Source organism: Coloeus monedula (genome assembly GCF_965178545.1).
Source record: "Coloeus monedula genome assembly, chromosome: 6".
Classification (NCBI taxonomy): domain Eukaryota; kingdom Metazoa; phylum Chordata; class Aves; order Passeriformes; family Corvidae; genus Coloeus; species Coloeus monedula.
In genome coordinates, this window is record NC_138786.1 from 32,839,661 (window position 1) to 32,863,189 (window position 23,529).

General features: G+C 35.0%; 1 protein-coding gene across 9 annotated transcripts in view; it reads right to left on the reverse strand.

Moving 5' to 3' along the window:
* Nucleotides 1–23,529, reverse strand: part of RYR3 (ryanodine receptor 3) — a 201,631-nt gene that overhangs the window by 38,190 nt on the left and 139,912 nt on the right. For all 9 annotated transcript variants that reach the window (XM_082283494.1, XM_082283492.1, XM_082283493.1 and 6 more), the window contains exons 61-73: nucleotides 22,788–22,837; nucleotides 22,036–22,096; nucleotides 20,775–21,013; nucleotides 19,768–19,849; nucleotides 16,115–16,245; nucleotides 13,173–13,493; nucleotides 11,598–11,838; nucleotides 11,204–11,291; nucleotides 11,007–11,099; nucleotides 3,069–3,239; nucleotides 2,558–2,617; nucleotides 1,326–1,457; nucleotides 400–512 (exon numbers count right to left, since the gene is read on the reverse strand). In XM_082283494.1, the coding sequence (XP_082139620.1) occupies nucleotides 400–512; nucleotides 1,326–1,457; nucleotides 2,558–2,617; nucleotides 3,069–3,239; nucleotides 11,007–11,099; nucleotides 11,204–11,291; nucleotides 11,598–11,838; nucleotides 13,173–13,493; nucleotides 16,115–16,245; nucleotides 19,768–19,849; nucleotides 20,775–21,013; nucleotides 22,036–22,096; nucleotides 22,788–22,837 (1,782 nt within the window). The remainder of the gene's footprint in view (nucleotides 1–399; nucleotides 513–1,325; nucleotides 1,458–2,557; nucleotides 2,618–3,068; nucleotides 3,240–11,006; nucleotides 11,100–11,203; nucleotides 11,292–11,597; nucleotides 11,839–13,172; nucleotides 13,494–16,114; nucleotides 16,246–19,767; nucleotides 19,850–20,774; nucleotides 21,014–22,035; nucleotides 22,097–22,787; nucleotides 22,838–23,529) is intronic.

Here is a 23,529-nt window from a genome sequence, read left to right on the forward strand (position 1 = left end):
AAGAAGAGAGGAAGAGCCATACAAAATTAAAAAAAAAAAAAAAAAAGAAAAGAAAAGAATAAAACCACAGAAGAATAAAAAGAGCAACCAATCAGAGACAAAAAATGGACAGAAACAGCAACATCTTAACGATTTTCACAGGTAAATTGAGGAACTATACCAAATAACTGACAAAAATGAAGCATGTAATTCTTATGGTGTTTTCCCACTCTGGTTATTTGTCATGAGATGAGTATTTTGCTGCTGTGAGGAACTGGCTGATGACTAATCAATTCTTGTCTCTTAAAATTACATACACCTAACAACCAACAAACATGTAGTCAAACACACAAGCAGTATTTGCACTCAGTAAACAATGCAAACAAAATTTATGAAGAAATGAACCTTTCAGCCACTTACCTTGGCAGGTTATATAACGGTGCCATTCTGAAACATGCAACAACTGCCCTTTTGCGTTGTTTTGACAAGAGTTTGTGCCAAACAGCTTTTTTTGATCTCAGTGGTTGTTCAACCTATGGGAAAATATCTTCTAGTATATACAATGGAAACTTTTCAACTTTCATCCAAAATTTTCTTTTTAGTTAGTGGTTAGCTAGTTAGCAAAGAAGAAAGTATTACCAATGCTCTGCATCATCTGAAAAAAATGTTCTTTTGGGGCTTTATTTTTAATTAATAAGTAAAAATACTGGGGACCTTCTATATAGTAATCTCTCAGTTTATTCAGACAGGCTCAAGATGCTAGAATACCTCACGTGTGGGACTACATGGTAAATTCCAAAAATTGTTATTTTGTCTGTTTCTAACAATGCATATTCAGTTGTTCATGTGAATGTATGTCTGTGCTGTATCATTTGTGAATGAAATGGATTAACTTTATGTAGGAAGAGTACAAATGCCTTTCTGTATTTAAATGGCAATTCAAAAGTTGCTACAGCATCCTGTGGTGCAGAAATAGGAGACAGGCTAAACCCAGTATATTAAAAAGAAGTGCCCAAGCAAACATCTCTTCCTAAAATCACAGGGTTTTCAGCTACTGCGTGGAGATAATTTGTATATGATACTTCTTGTGATTGTTCATGCAGTTTTGCAGAAATACATCCTGAGTTTTCCTTGCAGCTAAATGGAGGCACTTCAAACGGACTACATTGAAAACTTTGCATACATACGTCTGTATATGCATGTGTGCTTGCATGCATGCATGTACAAAAGCCTAAGTTTTATCTGGACACTTTAATGATGACAGTCACTGTAGCTGAAATAATCTCTGCAAGGAAAAATCTCAGGTTATTTTAAAACAAACGCGATATAGACATTTGGCTTTTTACCTGCTCCAGATGATACAGAGCAGCTGATATCCTCTGCACACGTTCCACATTTTTCTCAGGGTCAGTAGGTCCATCACTCTTTAAAATGTCTTTGTACAGATTTAGCTGCCATTTTACAGCTGGATCATCAGACTGAAACCCAACATATTTCATTTGTAAGCTGCTGAATGAAAGCACTGAATTTGACCAACACCACTTCTACTCCCATAATATAATAAAGAAGGTTATAAATACTCACAATTTCTGTCCCCTTTCAGATCAGATTAACATCTGCTAGCTGCTCAAAAAAAATGGCATTGATTCTATGTACTATTGGGCAATATAACTCAATTCTTAAGCAAAGTTCTGTATTTTTATTTAATGAAACCAAGTAAGCACCCCGGAACTTATTTGTTCCACTTAACTGCATTAAAATAAGGAAGCACACTTCGTACTGAGATTGAGTTTAAATTGCAGGACCTCTGTACTGAGTGTGTAAAGCTGTTTTTTGGAGTCTGGAAAAGACAGCTGGAATTTCAGTAGGTGAAGAGTTACATCCAAAGTTTTTGGGGTTTTTTTCTTACAAGACAGATATAGGAAAACCACATTAAATTACTTATTGTGTTCATTTTAAATGCATAAATTTATAGCAAACAGGCAGTCATCTACCATGACAGATAAGTTACTCCTATTGTGTTCAAACACTGTAGGCAGTTACCTAAATTATTTTTAATTTACAGAATGTTGGGAACTCAATATTCGTATTACCTTTGACAGTGTGTTCAGCACATGAATTGTAGGAAAATAAAGGTACTTGTAAAACTCACAAGTGCTATGATGACACAAGCTTTTCTTATTTTACTATACTCACTTTAAAATGTGTATATTCTTAGAAATACCTAATATAATCTTTAGCAAAAGTTAAATTCAAGAAGAAAAGCTGAAGTAGTAGAGTGTCAATTTTATTTTCTTCTTGGATCAGGCTGATTATAAGTAATTATAGCTTTAAGATGACCAGTATCTATTTTTCACACTTGTTCCATTCTATAGATCTTCCAGAAACTTGAATATACCAGACAAAACTACAAATAAGACATTTATTGCAATGAAAAAATCATAAAGAATAATGTTAAAATGGAAACCTTTCTAATTACTTTTTGGATTATCTCTTTTAATGTGTCATACAAAACAATTCATCTTCTGTGTTTTTAAAGTGCACATTAGCATCTATAAAACAGATTTTTTTATATTACCTTTTCCTGCAAGTGTAAGTTGTTGCGTAAGTGTTCTTTGACTTCCTCATCTGTGTCCCTCTGTAGAAAGGTAGAAGTCTTTTTCAATTCAGATTATGATTCATTTAATAAGAGCTTTTACAACACAGAACAACATATATTTCAATTTTGAGATTTAACCTCTTTTGCTTTCAAAGTATGTTAGATACCAGAAGGGAGAAAGGCTTTCTTTAACCATAAAACAAGGGTTGAACTTTGAAGGGAATTAAAGCTAACTAATTGTAGTTCAATATTTGGTCCAAAAGAACATGTATATATAATGGACGTTGTATACAAATGGAAAATAACAAGGAAATTATGGCAGCTCTATATACACTTTTTTTAAAAAAAGGACAATAATTAGCAGCTATAATTGCTTACAGTACATACAGATATTTAATAATATTGACTGCTTAGATATCTATACTTCAAAACTCAGTTTAGAAAGTTCTGCTTATTTTGCATCAAAAACTATTACAAAGCACACACTTACATGGCTGTATCTAGTCTTAGCCAAAGAGATGAGTTCTTGGTCTCCAGGAGTACACATATTCAAACCAATAGGAAGCATCTTTTTAAGTGCAGCCACAATCAAGGATGTTTGTATGGAGTACAAATCCCCTCTACGTTTTGATTTCTTCCTCTCTTGATCTTGTCCTCCAGACTATCATAAAAAAAAAAGAAAAAAAAGGAAAAAGAAAAAAAGAGAAGAGAAAAAGAATTACTGTAATTCTCTGACCACACACTTCTCCAACATGCTCTTCCCCTAATGGTCCAAGGGAAATATGTTCCTGATGTAGTACAAACAATTAAAAATGCTACACTAGAGGAAGGGTGTACAATCTTGGGCAAGAAATGTAAAGGAATACCTTTGGTGTGCACCAATGCAGAAAATGCAGTAACAGCTGTAATGTTGTAATAGGAGTCACACACTTTTGTGTGCATTCATAAATATGACTCTGACAATACTTTCTGGATCTTACCTTTCAAATCAGAAACAACCCTAAAATTAAAAGCTGAATCATTCTCAGGGGACACTATTATTTGTCGAATGTTACAGAGACAAATTCAGGATGTTTACACTTTTGTAAGAGATTTATATAAAGATAGTTATCCAGGGTCTGAATGAATGAATATTGCCTGACTTGTCTCATCTGAAAAACAGTATTATTTAAAAAGCTTTGATTCTATGTAATAAAATGCCAATGAATTAGTGCCTCTGGGAAAGTACTGCCCTTCAGCTTTGGCTAATATTAGTAAATTTAGGACAAAAACTTAAAAATTTTGCATCTCTGGAGATCATCAGTAATAGGAAAAGGAAAACAAAAGAGACAGAAGTAAACAGCACAAGAAAATAACATCTGCCCTATCTTCTTATGACAGACACTGTACAATATATTTCATACCCAACTTTTCCTTTATGAGACAGAGAACCAAAATCTTTCAAACAGACCCATATATTTATGAACACATAGTAAACAGCAACAACATCAAAGAGCCCAGTTCTGAATTCTGTACCCAGATTAAACTCCTACTATACTCAAGGGGAGTTTTGCTTAAGATAAGATTTCAGGACTAGGCCTCCAGGCTTATACAACACTACAAAATAACAAATGCTTGCATTTAACTCTCCACATCCTTTTCCTTCAATTAAGATTTACTAACTACTGTTCTTATAATATATTGTGTAGTTCCACATAAGAATACAGCAGAATCCATTGCAATTCACTGTTTCCCAATTAATGCCTCACTATTATCACAGTAATAACTTGAAGAAAAAAGGCAGCAATACACATTCTACTTGGTGATAAATTTTGGCAAATTCTGTCTTCAAGATGGTGAATCTCTGTGTAGGCAGCTTGCATTAAATATTTTGCAAGTTTGAGGGAACACGCAATGGATGTGGCTTCCTTTCTTAAGGAACTAACAATTTCAAGAGAGTTCTTTGCCTCAAAGCTTTGCTTTTCAAAATGCCTTAGAACTAGTGATGCAATGGCTATAATAATGACATCATTTGTACTCTACATTGAGAGCAGACAAACAAATCCCACAATGAATCACTGTATTCCAGTGGCGTCACTATGCATCTTAAATAAGGAATAACAAAATATGTAACAGGTATATTTTAAAAAGGAGAAAAGGAAAATGAGGGATACTGGTTTCTGCATCTTTTATGCCTGTGGACATTTTGTACATCCAATTTTATTTATGTTCATATGACGTTTATAAGATAGGTGAGCCTTAAAACTTGAGAATTTTTAAAACGTGAAAAGAAGATCCATTCTGCCTTTGCCATAAATTCTGCTATCTGTGCATTCACTTCTCCAGCTGGTAAATGTATAAGTAGAGTCCCAGACTGAAACCTAAATGACAACGGAATTATGTCTCTTTCAGCTCTAATACGCACCTATATGAGTACACACAATACCTGCATTACATATGTAAAGAGCATTAAATAGGATATATTTTTCCTGAATAATTACCTGTGCTAAAAGGATGAATGATATAATTTGTTTGCCTAACAGCATATAATGATCTTACTTGTCTGAGGATTTAAACACAAAAATTGATATTTCCGAAAAAAAATACTAAAATCCAATTACAGATTCTTCAGTAGATTAATAATAACTAAATACACAATGAAAATGAAGAAATAATTTATTTACACTAAAAAAAACAGCTAAATCTGGTTAAGATTATGGAATAGTATTTATTAAAATATTATTAATAATATCCATAATAATAATATAATCATTGCTAAATATTAATTATTAATAATATTTTTTGTATTTCCATCCCTCTTTAAGCTTTAATTCTTTGAGGTTACTATGAGGGCAGTCATTAAATCCTACTCTGTATACCTGGAGAAGTTTGACAATAGCAAAGCATGAAATCAGCTTATTAGTTTAACAGAGCTTCTCCCATTTTTAACTCATGTCTCCGGTTTAATTGATTAAAAGCTCTTCACAGCATCATGTGTGCTTCTCAGCACACAGGGTGAAGGGAAGGATGAAAGGGTTTATGGCTCCATCTGTTCATTCTGCTTCACCAATGAAGAAAGCACCATAGGTCAGAAAGTACTCATCTATATTAGAAATTCATAAAAAAAAAAAAAAAGAGGATATGAATGATGCAAAAGGAAAGTGACCTATAGTTCACTGGAGGAAAAGAAATCTTCAAATACATTGAATACATAAAAGAAACAAGGATTATTCAAAACCTTTGTCACATCTCAAAACTTTAGTAAAGATCATTTTACTTTTGGAGAAAGGTAGGTTTTGAACTATATATCTTACTTAAACTTACTTGATTTAATAAAATCTTCTATTCCTCTACAGATGGGGTATAGGTTATAGCACATTTCTCCCAAATATTCTTGAATAGCCTAAGCCAAATACATCTTTCTAATGACGCTACTTAGACATTTTTTTTACAATGTCTACTTCAAAATTTTAGCAAAAAAATAAAATGCAGAAAGACAGCAGAGGCAGAACATACATCTAAAATAGTTTAAAAAGGTAGCTTTAGTACATTTTTGCTTTAAGCAATATTTAGGAGTGCCAAAGGGAATTTCATCTGTTCTGGTGAAAGACTGCCACTTTAGCTGGGACAAAATTTATAGTAGGTGGAAGCTGGTCATTTACTTTGTGACGCCACTGCTATGATCAATGGAAAGAGTGCTTGGAGCCTGATCATCTCTAAATCTAAAACAAAGACACATCATGCACTTTGACCTGTACCTTTACTTGCATGGCCTGTATGAAAGAAAAATAAAGGGGAAAAAAAATAAGTAAAAGAGATGAAAAGTTGATAATTTTACAAGTTATTTATAAACTTACTCAGTTTTATGAGGACAGTAAAAATGTAATAAACTTGTAGCTAAAATAATAGACTCTAAATGCATAACCAAATGAGATCTTAGTGAAATCAGCTTAACTTTATTAAATGATTGAACTTCTGAATTTCTGTTGCTGTTCTACCACACGCTTCCATTTGTTGCTTGTGCATATAAGCACATCCAGTAAGTAAACCTATCAATACACTGATTACTGCATCTTTTCCCAATTCTGTTAAAAGAAGAAAGGTGTCTGGAACTCTGGATAGTCCAATAATGAAAAATATTCACATTTTCACCAAAATAACTCTTTCTCTCTCTTTTCCCCATCAAAATATGTTTGAGAAAAGAAATATGTGTAGAAATCAAAGTATCACTGGCAAGGTGTAGCACTAAATTTACATATCTATTTTCCCATTGCATATCTTATTACTCTTTTGAATACAGCCTGAGAGAAAACTTTAGCTTGCATCTCTCAGCAGTACCCATTTTGAAAACAATATTATAAACTCAGCTTAACTCTCATACATACAGAAGATTTATTCCCATTTATTACATTAATACCATAAATACACTTAAATAAATATGTATTCCATAGTCAGTATTAGATTATCATTGTGTCACAAAATCTTAAGAAAATAACAACAGAACCATTTATTTATGGTAAGATAAAATAAACTGTTACTCAAGAGAATGCTTGACCAGGCATAGGAAGATACTATAGAAAACTATGGAAAGCAGAAAAAACCCACAAACCCCCACTTCTGTCTTAGTGCTAATAATAACTTTGTTTCCTTGTGATACTTGAATAAGCTTCAAAATGTTGATGCCAAGCTATTATTAAAATCTTTTTATGGTCTGCTCTATTTATATCACACAGTAAGAAAAACAGGTAGAAGTCAAGAAAAGCAAAAGACTAATCTTCAAATTAAGTGTTAGAATCTTAGCATCTTAGAACCTTCAATACCTTAGACAAATAGCAAATTTTAATTTAAAATTTCAATTGTGTGAACTATGTAGATGCTGCATAGACAAGGCTCATCAGGTATATACAGGTGTATATACACACTAAAGGTAACTAAAAACAAGATGTTAATTGTATTTAATTTATTTTGGCTGACCATAAAAATAATCCACTCATGATTTAACTCAGTATATCCAAAGAAAATGTATTCTATGCAATTGAAATACTCTGAAAGTATCTAAAATTCTAAAAGATCTAAAAGATCTAAAATTCCTGCAGAAAATACGAATATGAAATCCTCTAATTGTTGTAAATCTGCAAACAATATATGCTACATATTACAGATGGGCACAAACAAAAATATTGTTTCATAATATGAACTTGGGTTTTATGACTGCCTCTATAATAGGTCTATTCAAACCTTCTTAAAAATAGATTAAAAAAATTAATGAGAACAAGTCAAATAAAATTTCAGTAGGATATGCAAGTGTTTAGCAACTGAGGGTGTATATCCAGCCACACATTCATTTAGATTTCAAAACTTACACAGAAAAATTTCCCACATACATATTAGGCAATTATTATGTACATGTGAATATATACATTTAGTCTTCCATTCCATTTAACTGAATAACACAATAGGACATTGTTTCCTCTTAACCAAAAGGCTATTTTATCAAGAAATCCATGAAGGGGTCAAAAATTACAGATTACTGGAGTTGAATGTGTTTAAATTCTCCATTTCAACAGTTTTATCACAAATCTGTTATTTCCACGTAATCTAAGTTACCAGTCTGTCTCAGACTGGAAGTTCTCTAACTTACCATTCCCCTCCGAGCATTCTGCTGCCATATTTTTAGAAAAGAAAAATTAAATTCTCAGCTGTTAATACATTATTTGAAAAACTATTAACAAATTTAATATGGTATAATAAAAGTACAATGGGTACTTAATCAATTTATTGCTTGTAATGATGAATCTTTTGTTACCACTGCAATTAGCTACCAATAAGTAACGTAATGCTACTCCTTCATCCTCTGCTTTCTTTTTTTTTCTTCCATACATTATGTAAGGTTATACAACCTTCTGTACATGATACACTACACCTTACTCTGACAGCATTCCAGTATTTCATGTCAGGAAAAATACTGAGCCTCTGTCTCTGCCACCTAAGGCAGTCTGAGATCAGCCTGGGGCCTTACTCCTTTAAGAGACCCCAAACTGTTCTGCCCTGGGCCCACTTTCAATAGCCAATGTCCATATTCAGTTTTCTACACTTTCTCATGCTCTATAAACACTGGATAAAATTTCTTCCACTAGAAGTAATGTGAATAAAGAAGAATAAGTGATAGAGAGGAAAAGGCTAATTAGTCTGTTAACATGCTACTTTTTGAGCTAAATGTTAATATTAAAGCAAGAGATAATAAAAATAATGTTCCCTAATGTAATGTCCTCTACTGAACAATGTCTGCAGATAGAAATAAACATCAAACTTGTAAGAAAACCTGAAATTCAGTTACTTAGATCATTTCTTGTTTATTTTAACCTATGCAGTCTTAAAAAAAAAAAAAAATCAGATTTAATTCTATCATTTATTGAATGTTTAGACCACTTACATTTTATATTATGAAATATTAGCAATTTCCTGCTTAGAAACCATATGTAGAAAACCAATACAAATCTTCTAAAACTCAACTCATATTTCATCATGGTCTTCAAGTCATCATGAAAAAATGTCTAAATTATCAGCTGTTCTGCAATCATGCCTGCAGTTATAGTACCATATTAATAAAATACTCAGTCATGAACAATACAGTATTTTATTTCTTCCTTTATTAGCAATAACCATGCACAGTTTCCTGGAGTGCCATAAATTGACATTAATATGCATACAAAAAACTCCAGAATCTATCTGTACTGCATACCCATCAGAATGAAAATGTATTTACATATGCATCTACATCTCTGTTACAAATATATTCATACAATTATTCACACATAGTATATCTGTATACTTAAATAGATACAAAAGGAATTTGAAATTATAATCTCAAAATCATATTTGGGTACTACAGATTCTTGATGTTAAATTCCTGTGATTTTATCAAAATCAGAGCAGTATGAGACCTACCTATTTCTTATTTTGTAAAGATTTGTCTTTCATTCCTGTCATGCCAGACTGACAAAAATATGACACTAATGCTTTACTTCATATTATACTGTTATCAGTACTGTAATGGGACACAGATTAAATATTCATTAATCACCCATTTCTAATCTATGATGTCTAAAAAAAGGAAGTATCCCTATTTTTTGTCTCCTCAGACCATTTCTAATGTATAAATGTTAAAATACACATAATAAATGTGTGTTAAATGATTGCCATATGATAAAAGTACAGAGCCACATATTAGACTCTGTTATATTGTGCAATTGCTCCTCAAATAGCCTGGACTGTGCCCACTGCTGATCTTGTTAATAGGGATGATACAAACATTCCAGTTCTATCAAACAATTTTGATAAACTGCATCTTGACAACAAGAAAACAGGTTAAAAATTTCCTTATCTCTGAATGCAGAGCTTTTTATAAAGTTGGACTTGTTTTTCAGTGCCAGTCATGAACAGTAATGATGAGCAGATATTACACTATTTTTGCTTGTAAAAATTCCAATATCAGGGTTTAGCTTAGTCAGGTTTCAAAACTTAAAAAAATTAATAAGAAAAAAAGACAAAAACCCCAAACATTTTATAGATAATTAAGAAATGCAACTGCACGTTTTATCTACCCCTCTATTGTTTGAAACTGGACTTACAGCAGCTAGGTAATGGGTAACCAAAATATAGTGAAATACAAAACTTTAAATGCTACTTCTCTGCTACACCTTCAAAATAGGATTATTTCCAAACACATAATAAATATGAATAAAAGAAAGGGTTTCTTCACTATATTTGTGAATACTAATTTGGAGTTAGACTTCATCTGGCTTTAGCTGAGTAAGGCAATGTCCTCAGCTAATGTCAAAGCAGCATTTTTACCTTGACAATTTCTCTATTATACAGGTAACAAATGTACTTTGAAGCCATCATATATCAGCATCTTGTCATATTTAAAATTAGCAAAAAAGAAATGAATGTGTTAATTAATAAGAAACAAGAAAAATGGTGTACCTGTAGCACATTATATGTATAAATAAAGAGGTATATGCAAAGACAGCAGTGCTCCATCAGAGTTGACAGAACAATACAGACTGACATTCACATAAAAATGATGAGGCAATCAACATTTCTTCACTTGCTTTTATAAAATAGTCTACTTTTTTCTTTCTTGAATGTTCAATAACCCATGTTTTATAATACAGCCCATATTCTCTTATATGTGCAACTTTTTCAAATCAATACTTTTATTTTAATCTTGTGTCTTTGAGTATTAGCAGACATTTAGTATGTAACTCTAAGGTACATAGACTATATTTTGCAAGTTAGTTGTCACATCTGTCAGCAAAAAGCAAAACTATTTTTCTTTTCTTCGAATAGCAGAGCAGCTGCAATCTGGGTAGATTTTCAGAGCCTTCTTTCAGCATACTAAACACACAGTGTAGAGTTACCTAATCCACAAATTTTATTAACTTACTTTAGACATCTTGCTCTTGGTGTCTCCTGTTAAAAATGCCAAATTGTTGATTTCATTCTGAATCACAAAATTTTGTTCTTCTCTTTTAAAATTCTAAAGAAAAAAAAAAATCACCAGAAGTTTAACTCATCTGCATGTCCCACATTTCTATTTAAAGACAGAATGAAATTGAAGAAAAAGTGTACATTTTATCTTACATGTGATTTACACCACAGGATAAAAACTTCAGCTACCATTCGAAAGAGTTCATCAGAATCCGCATCTGGTTTCTTTAGCCAATTAGCTCTAATTACAAAAATAAGAGAAATTTAAAATAAGATATTTTAAAGAAGACAGTTTAACACAATCATCTCTATTTAATAGATCAGGTTACATTAGTGTAGTTAATCTAGGAATTTGCACCTGAGCAAAAGGTGTGAATTCAAGGTACAGCATTCTTTAAGAATCTTAAATTACTCAGGATTAAGATTTAAGAATCATAAAATACTCAGGATCTGATTCTCACAATAATATTAAGTGAATTTTGTCTGATCATAGATTCTAGTATATTTATAAGCAACAAATATGAGTTTAATTATTAGGGTTTTTTACCTGTTGTTGTCTACATAACGTATCAACATTGGATAGAAGGCATAAAGGTCTCTACAAAGTACAGCAAACTCATCAAGAATGAGTAGCTCAGCTTCTTGGGTGTCATTTTTACTGTCTGCTTTCAGTTGTTCCTCTTCCATTACTATCTTCATAGCTTTTTTCTTCAATTTATCCAGTGTTGGAATAAAGTGAGATCTGAGGAGATCAGGTCTGGCTTTGCTGATGATGGGTTGAGCATAAACTATACATGAAAATATAGATAATTCTATGATTAATGCATAACTGGTGAATTAATATGAATGCTGATATTCTAGAAATAGTAAAGGTTATTGGGTTTCATATTTCTGCATCATAAAATTATTTTTAAAACTGTGAATGTAGCTTTATAAAAACTGCATATTGAGAGATTAAAAGACTATGGATTTGGATTATAAGTATTTCAGTCTTATGTAAATTAAACTGTCATGGTTTTGGCAAGTCCCATGTGTCTAAGAACCTAAGCAAAGTAAGGACTGAGACACAAAGTTCTCACAAAATTACATTTTGTTTTGTTTGGGGTTTTTTTGTGCCTGGGATGGGTTTTTTGGTGTCCAATGTCAGAAAACCTCCAGAAGATAGTGTTCTGGAAGAATTCCTTTACCTATTTTGCCTAGGGGAAAATGCATGGAACGAATGAGTAATTAAAGGTCATAGATCAATTTTGTACAAGTACTAGCAATGAAATGTAAACTACCTGAGTCAAAAATCCTTGCAAGAACAACATGAGTATATTAGCACCTTATGTAGATGAACAATCACTACAAAACTGCAAGAAATGTTGTCTACAATTAAGCAGCAAATTTCTTACTAAATTTTAACGGAATCCTTGTTATTATTAAAGAATTTCCAGCATTTAAAATAATATCAAAACCACAGTATTAATGGGTACTGATTATTCAAATTTAGCAGGAAATTATTACCTTTACAGAGATTTTCTTGAACCATGTTATGCACATTACATTCATACACTGTATAACAAGAATGATAAAATTTGGATATGGTAAACTTCTTTAGCAGGATAGGTACTATATCTTATGGGATATTTAAAAAAACCTTTCAGCTTATTTAATAGCTCACACATTTACTCAGACAAACCAACTCATTTTGAATTTGGATAACTCCTGAGATTATTTCACCATTTACATTTTCTTTCCGTTTTGTCCCAATATTTCATAAACAGAGTTCACAGCAATTATACCCTCTACTGTAAAACTCAGGTGTCTTGAAAAATCAATGGAATTCACAACTCCAAATTAAGTGCTAAGGCTCTTATGCAGTGCATAGAGAAGGTGATTTTCAAAATCCCTTATATTGAATAGAAAGCTCTCTACTTACAGTGATGCTACAATGCGTGCATAGAACTAATAATAAAAAAATCCCATATTTCTCTTATTGTTACTTATCTATTACTTATCTTTCTTTCATGATGGTTCTAGTTATAATTTTTTGCTCTTATATCACTGGGCAATAAGGTAAAATATAGCAAAGCAATTAAATATTATTAGTACAATTAGTGTTCAAAAATATTTACAATACCTGCGATTCTTTTCATCCAAGATGCTTCATCTATTCCCAAATTGTTGTTAATGATTTTCAGAATGTTTCCAAGAACGAGGCTCAGATGCTCAGATGTTATCATTGTACAGCAAGGCCCAGCACTTTGAGGAACACTCTCGGACCCTTTTTCCCACCAGTAGGATAAATAGTTGCATAGCATGGGTAAGATCACCTCAATTACATGAGGCATTTCAGTATACCTTGCTCCAGACTCTGCTAAATCATTTATTTCCTTTATCAGTCTATCCAGCTGAGGGATCTCTGGACACATTTCTTCTACTGTATCAGGCATGCCTAAAACTGCAAGTAATGGTAGAAAACCAAAAGATTAATTAGCAAAATGAAATAGAACATCTATGCTTAAACCCTAAATATAAATTACTCCAATTTTTTTCCTTCAGCATCTTGGACAGACAGAACTATAGTCACACTTTGGGGTATGCATGGGTATCTCCTTTCATAAGTTATGTCTTTCAGATGATGTGCATATAGCAATGATGTAAACAGTAGCTGCCATAAAGCTATGGCTTTATCATAAAGTGTCCTGCAATTGTCTGGTGAGCAGTGCAGCTATGTAAAAGTGCAGAACAGAAAGCTTATATTAAAATTGGATATACTCTGGACATTGTATCCATAATCATTCACAATTTTTACACTGATTTGCCAAAGATTAAATCTACCTTGGGGGAAAGGAAACAAACAGCTTAAAATTATGGGTGGGGTTAAAATGAAACTGTACTTAATTCGTGAATCCTGCACATCTATTCCCCAACAAAAATGCCAGGAAAGAATTCCAGTTATCATATGCTTGTATCAGAAACTGCTTATTCAGCAATTAACAACCCATTGCAATCTAGTGCCAGTCACTCAAGCAAAATTCTTCCACTAGTGCTGTTTTTATAAAGCAGAGTTGACAGGGGGAAGGGCTAGAAGAAGTTTTTCCATAACTGCTTTTATATGGAGCATGTGTAATCCACCTGCATTAACCTGCATTTTGTTCTGCTTGTTTGTTTAAAGGTACAATGATTTTGGCAGGTAGTGACTCTTGCATGGATCAGTGAGGAAAATACTGACATACTTTAAGATATGAGTCCATCAAAAGTAAGTTGGGAGAGAAGCAAGCAAAGAAATTCAGTGTAGAAGGACTCATGTTCCTTTCAACAGAATCACAGAAAGGGTAAGGCACATTTTGGGGTTGTGTGTATAGTCTAGGGAATGAGCTGCTGGAAAACAGTGTTGTGGAAAGGAACCTGAGGACCCTGGCTGGCAGAAAGTTTATAGTGAGCCAGCAGTGCCCTGGCAGGAGGGCCAATCGTGTCCTGGCGGGCATGAGGCCCAGCATCGCCAGCCGGGCAAGGGAGGAGATTGTCCTGCTCTGCACTGGGGCAGCCTCACCTTGAGGTGAGGCCTTACCTCCTGTGCACAGTTTTGGGCATGGAATATAAGAAAGACATTAAGCTTTTAGAGAGCATCCAAAGGAGAGCCACAAGGATGGTAAAGGCTCTGAAGGGAAAGATTTATGAGGAGATTGGTCTAGTCACTTGGGAAGTGGTCACAGCACTGAGCCTGACAGAGTTCAAGAAGCATTTGGACAATGCACTCAGGCACATGGTGTGACTCTTGGGGTGTCCTGTGCAGGGACAGGAGTTTGCCTCAATGATCCTTGTGAGTCCTTTCCAGCTCAGGTTATTCTGTGATTCTATGACCTGGTCCAACCTCCCTGCTCAAGCAGGGTCATCCTAGAGCACTTTGCAGAGGTTTGTGTCCAGATGGTTCTTGAATGTCTCCTGTGAGGGAGACTCTACAACCTCTTTGGACAATCTGGTCCAATGCACAATCACCCACATAGGAAAGAAGCTCTTCCTCATTTTAGGTGAAACTTCCTGTGCATCAATTCCCTGTTGCCTGTTTTCTTATTGCTAGGCACCACTAAGGAGAACCTGGCTCCATCCTCTTGATGCCCTTCCTTTAGATATTTTGTATGCATTGAGGAGGTCCCATCTCAGACGTCTCTTCCTGAGACTGAACAGGCCCAGCTCCAACAGCCTTTCCTTGTAAGAGAGAAGATCCAGTCTGCTTTGTTGCCCTTCGCTGGACCTGCTCCAGGAGCTCCCTGTCTGTCTTGTCCTGAGGAGCCCAGAACTGGACAGAGCACTCCAGGTCAGGCCTCACCAGGGCTGAGTAGAGGGGCAGGATCACCTCCCTTAACCTGCTGGCCATGCCCTTCCTAATGCAGCTCAGGATCCCATTGCCCTTCTTGGCCACAAGGGCACTGCTGGCTCATGGACAGTTTGTGGTCCACCTGCACCCCCAGGTCCTTCTCTACAGAGCTGCTTCCCAGCAGGTCAGCTCCCAGCCTGGACTGATCCATGGGGTTTTTCTTCCCCAGAGGCAGGACCCTGTATTTGCCTTTGTTGAATTTCAGGCAGCTCTTCTCTGCCCATCTCTCCAGCCCTCTGTTTGATCAAGGTTTCATGGAATTAATCATATTCTGCCAGGAGTTCCCTATACCAAACTGCTTTGGATCACTGGTTGGACAACAAACATAGAAATTACTTTCCTGTTCACTTAAATCAGATATTATACCTCTTGCATTTTGCTACATGTAAACAACTGTATTTTGCCATAAATATTTGTAGTGTAGATATGATCCTCAACTAAACTTTAAGTATTACAGTATGCACCTTTAGAAAAGTATTCAAACATCATGTTCAGAAAAAACCCCAAAAATATCAGGAGAAAGAGAACAGGGTTGCCACAGTCTCAATGAAGTAGAGCAAGGCTAAAATGGCAAGTAATGAGACACCAGTAGCAGAAGCTCTCTGCTGAGCTATACATATATTTCATGATACAATTTATATTACTTAGTTGGAGTGGAATAAACAGCTTTTTTTTTTTTTTTTTTGAGAAACAGTACTTACTTGCTCTTTCTCTTGCACTTTTTGTGTTGAAAACAGACAGCGGATTGTAATGGTTGAGAGAAGGTTCAAGGAATGCCACTGGAATGGCTGCCGCAAGAGATGCTAAACACTCACCAAGCGCAGGACGCTGCCTGTATATGAGAGACACTAAAAGTCATCTGAGAGGAAAAGCGTTTCACCAGGATTTCAGTCTCTAGCATACACAATAAAAAGAAGTATTAACATTTATTGCTGATTTATTTTATCTTTTTTAAACATTTGGAACTATCTGACAACTTAGAAAAAATTAATTTCTCACATGAGAAGAACTACTGGAGATCACAGTGGTGTAAGAAAAACAGTTTAAAAAACCCAACCTCCACCAATGTTCTGGTTCTGATCAGGACACGGTTAATTTTTGGCAAGGCCAGGACCCAAAGGTTATTCTACACCACCTCTTGTCATTGCCAGGAACAATGTCTGAGGTCCTGTGTGATGGTGAGCAACCACATGTGAATTGTTTGCCTCTTTCTTGTACACTGTCATTAGTACTGTCTTACTGTTGATTGTCTCATTTTGTTGCTGTTTCCAGTAAATTGCTCTTATCTCAACCCATGATATTTACCTTTACTGCCTCCAATTCTTCTCTCCATCCACCAAAGGGGGGAGGGGGAGAGGAGGGACTGAGCAAGCGGCACAAGGTTTGGAATGTTTCAGTGGGAGCACTGAGGGAATACCATTTTAAAAGCAACACCCTTATTTGGCACCCAGCATAGGGCAGGAAGGGTTGAGGTAACAACAGATCTGACCAGAGTGGGTAGGAAAAAAATGTGATCTAAGCACTTGTTGTATTAGGTCGAGAGCTACTGGTCACAATGTTGCTCGGTCTGTTCACATGGTTGTGGTACCTAACCCTGTATATATTCCTGTATAATGCCATATGTGCTCCTCATGATGATATATTTCAGAGTAGGGAAAGGGATCAGGATTGCTTTGTTGCTGCACTGTGTCATATCAGCCTATGACATGACAACAACAAGGACAATGAGGATCATTTGGGATGTGTATTCAGTGCTGCTCTCCCTGCCCTCACCTTGGGGACTACCTCAGGGAGCCCATTATTAATCCCCAGCCTGTGGGAAGAAGATGATAATTTTCCTCAGCTTTTCACCCCCTTTTCCTCCTTCAGGCCTGTTACAACAGCTTTTGAGGATTTTGAACTTCCCTTGGATGTTAAAGAAAGCATGCTCTTGTTGCTTGGTCTGCTGGGTTCCCTCACTTCATTCTGCACCATGGAGTTACAAAAGAGATTTTTAGGAGAGCATTTCAGAGGTCAGCCCCAAGGGTGGATAGGCATGGAAGGTGGAAGAAAATGGGCCAGCTTTTGGAGGATGATTCTGCTCCAATGGTTTTTAAATTCACCCCCAAGCAACTACAGTGTTGGATAAAGTGGCAGAATACTTTATCCTTTCTTTATGAAAGAAAACTGCTGTGGCAGTTTCAGGGAGGTGCAAAGTTATGCAACGTGCTAGGCTGCAGCTACTATTTTTGGGCACTGGTTGATACTAGACAGCACCCTTGGGGGGAGGGGAAGGAAAGCAGATCAACACGTTTTGGTCATTCAAATTGTATTTGAACCAGAGGAACAATCTGTGCCAGTAGCAGTAACCCCTATACAGAAGAAAAAATCCAAGATAAAATCAGTTTGCTTAGTGAGGGATGAAGAGGAAGTAGGGCCCTCACAACAGGAGGAACACTCAGGGTGAGAGATAATCACCTGATCCCTACCCCTGGGTGAGCTGTGAGATGCGTGAATAGATTTCATCCACCAGGCAGGTGAGCCCCTCGTGACCTGACTGCTCCAGTGCTGGGATACCGTGTCCCATGATATGAAATTAGATGGTAGTGAAGCCAAGCAACTGGGATCCCTGTCCTGGGATGTGGGCATTGCAAAAGGGATTGGGAAAAGGATAAAACACTTGACAATGGAAGTTTGTCTGAAAAGGGTAGCAGCAGCAATCCAACTAAGTAATCCTGAGCCCCTGCAGCCAGCAGTGTTGTAGAATCAGCAGAGCTATTTTAGCCACAAAAAGAGATATTTATCTATGAAAAGGGAACTATGACTCATTCTGCAATGAAAGTTAAAATTTCTTAATGTCCCTGCCAAAGTTCACCAGGAGAAAAACCTGCAATTTGATCCTGAAACTGAACATTGCTTAACTTGAATAACTGTTCAAGTCAGCTCAATCACTCACTTCTAAGTTTTGCTGAAACATTGAGCACTGTGTTTAAAATCCTACTTCCCACCTAGACACTGATGTCTGCCTACAACTGTAATTTAGGAGCCTGAGCCCAGTTAAAAACAAACAAAATTGAATCCACAGTTGAGAACCTCTCACACAGCCTTAGGAGACTAATTAGTTTCCTTGGATATATCTAATCTGATCCCTCTTCCTTCATTCTAAGGAGACGATTGCAGTAGGCAAAGGTGATGCTGCTAGCATCAGTGTTTAAGGACATTGTCCAGTGCTTACATGTTTTGCCAATCAAGTGGAGGCCTGTGCTGTGAGCTCTTCTTATTCAAAGGCAGCTCAAACACAATCATGTTTCATTTCCTGTGAGGAGACCTGATTGCTAGTTAGATAAGGGTTAAGGCACTTTCTATTTTTCCTATCATATCTATGTAAAGTAGTATTTAAGATTTTGAAGCCCAGAAAGAGAAGAAGAGTATAGCTTTGTGATTAGCGATGGATGCATAAATCCCTGAATGAGAGCATACAACTTGTGCACACACGTGCATGCATGCAGAGCAGGAGGAAAGAGCTGTTCACCAGACAGCTCCTGCATTTCGTATGAAAGAGTTCTGAATAAACTCTGGAAGGAAGGAAGGAATTGGAGACCAGCATTCCTCACACTAGGCAAAGCATCTACTAAGACTTGCATTTCCTCCAGTTTAGTCTCTCTCCCTATGGATCTTAAACTTTTTATCATAAGAAAGGCAAGGAAAATTGCCTAACCTAAAACTTTCAGAAGTATAAGGATGGGTTATCCTTATCTTGTTTCCTGTCTTGTGATAGACAGACCAGCAATTAGTGTTCTCTTTTCTGAGCTAACAGATACAGATTTGATCCCCTTTTATTGGAAGAAAGGGCTTGAAACATAGCATAGCAAATAGATGCTTAAAGGAATTACAGACCTTATCCTTTTTAAAATAAAAGTAACTACTGGTTTCTTAGTAGATTTAAGGGTTGTCAGAATACTCTACATATCCTCAGGATTTTATGCTCAGGGTAACTCTTTTGAGAACTCTGTACAGACTTAGGTGTGAAACACATGCTTCCTACTTAGTACTCAGTCTACTTACCACAACAATATGTGGTAGAAAAGCTTTGAAAACCTAATAGCAACCCAAAGAAAAATTTAACTTTTTCTATGGGAAAAATAAACTCCCTGCAGATACACTGACATATGCAGGATGAGTTATTTACTTTTATTGAGGGCTTTTTTCCCTGTGGAATTGAATGCTAAAGTGTAGGCAACTACTTTTAAGGGAACATGTATTTTAAACATCTCTCACTCTTTCAAATTCACTTTTCATCCAAACTGCTTTATTACCAAAGCAACAGACTCCTAAAGAAGAGAAAATTTTGCATGCTGAGTTTTACACTTAATACCTTTCAACATAGATGTTCTTTCCAGTTCCAAGAGAATAGAGGCTACAAAGAATTCTGTAACATGAAACTTGTACATCACCCACTAGAGGAAAATAAAAATACATTATCAGTATTTATTCAGCTAAGGATTACTTTTCAAATATCAAACATCTTTTTAATGCAATCTGTTAAATGGTGTCTAAAACTTTTAGCACGTGTATCACTGAACATTCTGACTGTCTGTACCCCACATGGTGTTTACCTTCAGTGTCTCTAATACCTGGTCTATCATCTACATTCATTCCAAAGCCTACCAAATCATTAGACATTCCAAGAAGACAGCAGATACTTGCTAATAAAATATTCCAGGTTATCACACTCACAGAGTACAATTTTAAGCTAAATGACATCTCTCTGTGTGTCTAACCTTTAGGTACATGATCTTTTTAAAGAAAGTATTTTTAAAGAAAGTATTTTCGTGGTTATCCATTTTTTAATTATGACCCAAATATATACAAAAATTTGGAACACAATTACACCCATTAGAAACATTAGAACATAAAAAGACCATTCAGCATATTGCTGAATCTCAAGGAGTCACTTCAGTATTTTTAAACTAACTGATACTAACAATAGGGAAAGTTTAAATTCAGAGACCTACAGTGGTTTTCCCATGTAAGGGAATATCCACAGGGAACTTATAACAAGTTGTCTCCGTTAATATAATGAAATACAAATTTTGCACAGAAAACTAGTCTCATCCACACATTTGTTAAGAGACCACTTAAAGGGCTGTTTTAATTTCTCTCTCAATATTTGGAGAAATATTGTACATAATTAAGCTTATTGAATATTATTTTTAAACATGTACTAAAAAAAGGTACTATGCTGCTAATTTCAGAACTAATGCTGGAAATGTGAATGTTACTGAAAACAGAATTTCATCCTTTGAATCCATGCATTCATTACTAAAAAGCACTTGCAGCAGTATAACACAATAAAATTTAAAAATAAAATAAAATACTTACAAAGTAAATCTATTCCAAAGTGATATTGTGAAATATGTTCAAAAATTGATGTTAAGATTGGTAACAATGCTACTGTAGTATAATTGATATTCTGTGAAACGCCCTTGATTTGTGTTCGTGAATGAGTAAATTTTCCCAGTTTAAGATTCTCTGAAGTTTTTTCCAAGTCTTCAGCTGCATTTTCAAAAAAGGCACGCAATCCCGCTTTAACAAGCTCAGATCCTGATTTCATAACAGTTCTGAAAAATAATAAGGTAAAATATATCAACTTTGTATTGATATTTAGTAGTTGTATAGAGATACATGTACATGTTAGTTAAATTCTGTCAGTCTTTGAAGATACCCACACCTGTCAGGGAACATCACATTAAGAAGAGAAAAGGCCACTTACATCTGCCTAGCAGTATAAGCAACAATTATCTTTGAGCATTTAATACAAAATAAAAAAAATAAAGATCTTGATCCATAGTCTTGCCTTTTCAGGTTTTTGTGATCTGCTTTCAAATAAGATAACGCCTTCTCAGTAAATGTCGTAAGTCGTGAGAAAGCTCCTCCATAAAATATGCTCAAAAACCCCCAACTCGTAATCCCTGTAGTCTTACAGGAGCCACAGTTACTAGGTGTGTAAGTCAGGATACTTCAGAGCACCATAAATCTAGAAAATACAGCTGCAATACTGGAATCACAGATTTTTTTCACATTTCTCCAACACCTTAATGAAGGTTCCAGTGTTGTTCACCAGTTCACAGTAAATTCATTGTCAGGCTGCTGTGTAACTTAGCCAGGCCAGAAAACAGATCAAATTAGAAAACAATTCTGGCCTCTGTTTTAATCTACATAATAATTTCAATGATAAGCTGTAAAAGTTAGCAAATATAACTATGCCCACATATTAATATACTCTGCATAATTCTAATTACAAATTTTCCACTATGCACTAAAATTTCTTAATATCTGCAGGTATCACTACTTTCAGTTCCCATGATTGTGTCATTTACATCTCCCCATAAAGTCTTCAAATATGCTTGGAAAGGATGACAAGTGTTTTCAGTGTTTGAATGACAGACATCGAGCAGACAAATGTAGATGAAAAACTTTAGACAAAATTTGCTAATATGGAAGGCAATATCAGAACTGCTGATGCTGTTAAGATCATTGATTACAAATAAAGAATAAAAAAATACAGAAACAATCCAATTGACTCTGAAATGCTCTGTGAAACATTCGTAGTTTGCAGTTAGTACAAAAGTTGCAAACTTACCGTGTGTCAAGAGACTGAGCTAAGATGTGCAGGCAGTTCACCATTGTAGCAGAATCACTGCCTGGTTAGAAAGAGATACTATGAGAGCACAATACCACAGAAAACATAGCATCATCTAATGATCCAAATGTCATTACTGGAGAGGCACAGTTTAAACAAAATGTTACAAAAGTCTCCCACCTTGGGTCACTGGAGAGGGAGTTAAGTCTGGTTCTGGGACTAACTTGCAATTTCTTAAGTCAATTTCCATATAAGAACTAAACAGAATAACTAATGTCTACTTAGGGCACATTTTCACCACCTAATCTTGCAACATTCTGAACTCTGTATCTTGCAGTACTTATACTTCTTTTACAATTTTATTACTAATACCTTTGTAGGAGGTGTATTATTTTCCCCTACACCCCGTTTATCTACTGAGAAATTAGTCTATTGGATTCAACAGTTGGATGACAGAAATCAAAATAATTACCATAAGATTACCTTTGAAAAACTAAAAGTAACTGCAGAGCATTGATTTTTTTCAAGGTGTCTGGAGATACTAGAATGTGCTATTTCTTCCTGCTTCACAACTTTACACATTCTATTAGGAGTTGGCTTCAGAGCCATGTTCAGTGCCCTCACTAATTTCACTAGGAGCTTATGGAGCATTTAATAGAATTCTGTCTATACTTGTGAAAATCTTTAGGTAAGATAGAAACAATGGTTATGCATTCTTTAATTTTTTACCAAGCTCTTTCTTAACAACTTACCAAAAAGTGAGATCCTATGTCTAACAAGAGCAGCTAGTTTGCAGAACAGGCTAAAGTAGAGAAGAACAGAGAGAGCAAAACAAGATAAGAGATAAGACAAAGATGAAAGATTTATTTGGAATGTGAGGTAAAGAATAGTAGGAATATGAAAAGAAAACACAACAAAGTTCCTGGAAAGCATACTTTGAGTGATACATGATGATAACAGTCAACCGCATTAAGCAGAGTGACATTTTGAAGGTGCTGAGATCTCTCATTTTCTATATTTCACCACTTCAGAGGTGCCTTGAAATCTAAAGCTTTCTTTTGACAGTGGTTTTCAACAATTGCATACTATATGGCTGAGTCATTCTTTATGGCTATTATTTCTGAATAAGAAAATTTTTTGGTAAGAACAAGAAAAAATGAGAAATGTTTTAGTGTTTTACTTGGCATTCTGCAGGAAATGAATGTTAAAAAATCTTCATACTATTTAAAATAATGTTCAGGGATATCCTTTGTAAATAAATAAATCTGTGTTTACCCTCTGATGATGATAATACGAATCCTAAATATAATATAGATTAGAAGAGCTTCTGGCAAGTATTTCAGAAACTTGCATATCTAACCTACCTGTCTAAACAGTAGGATAATTAAGAGAATATAGAATAGAACAGATTAAAGGAGCTGTTTTAACAAAGACAGCTAGACAGTCTTGCATATAATTTGGGCCATACTTTACAAATGGAATTAGAACTTAAGA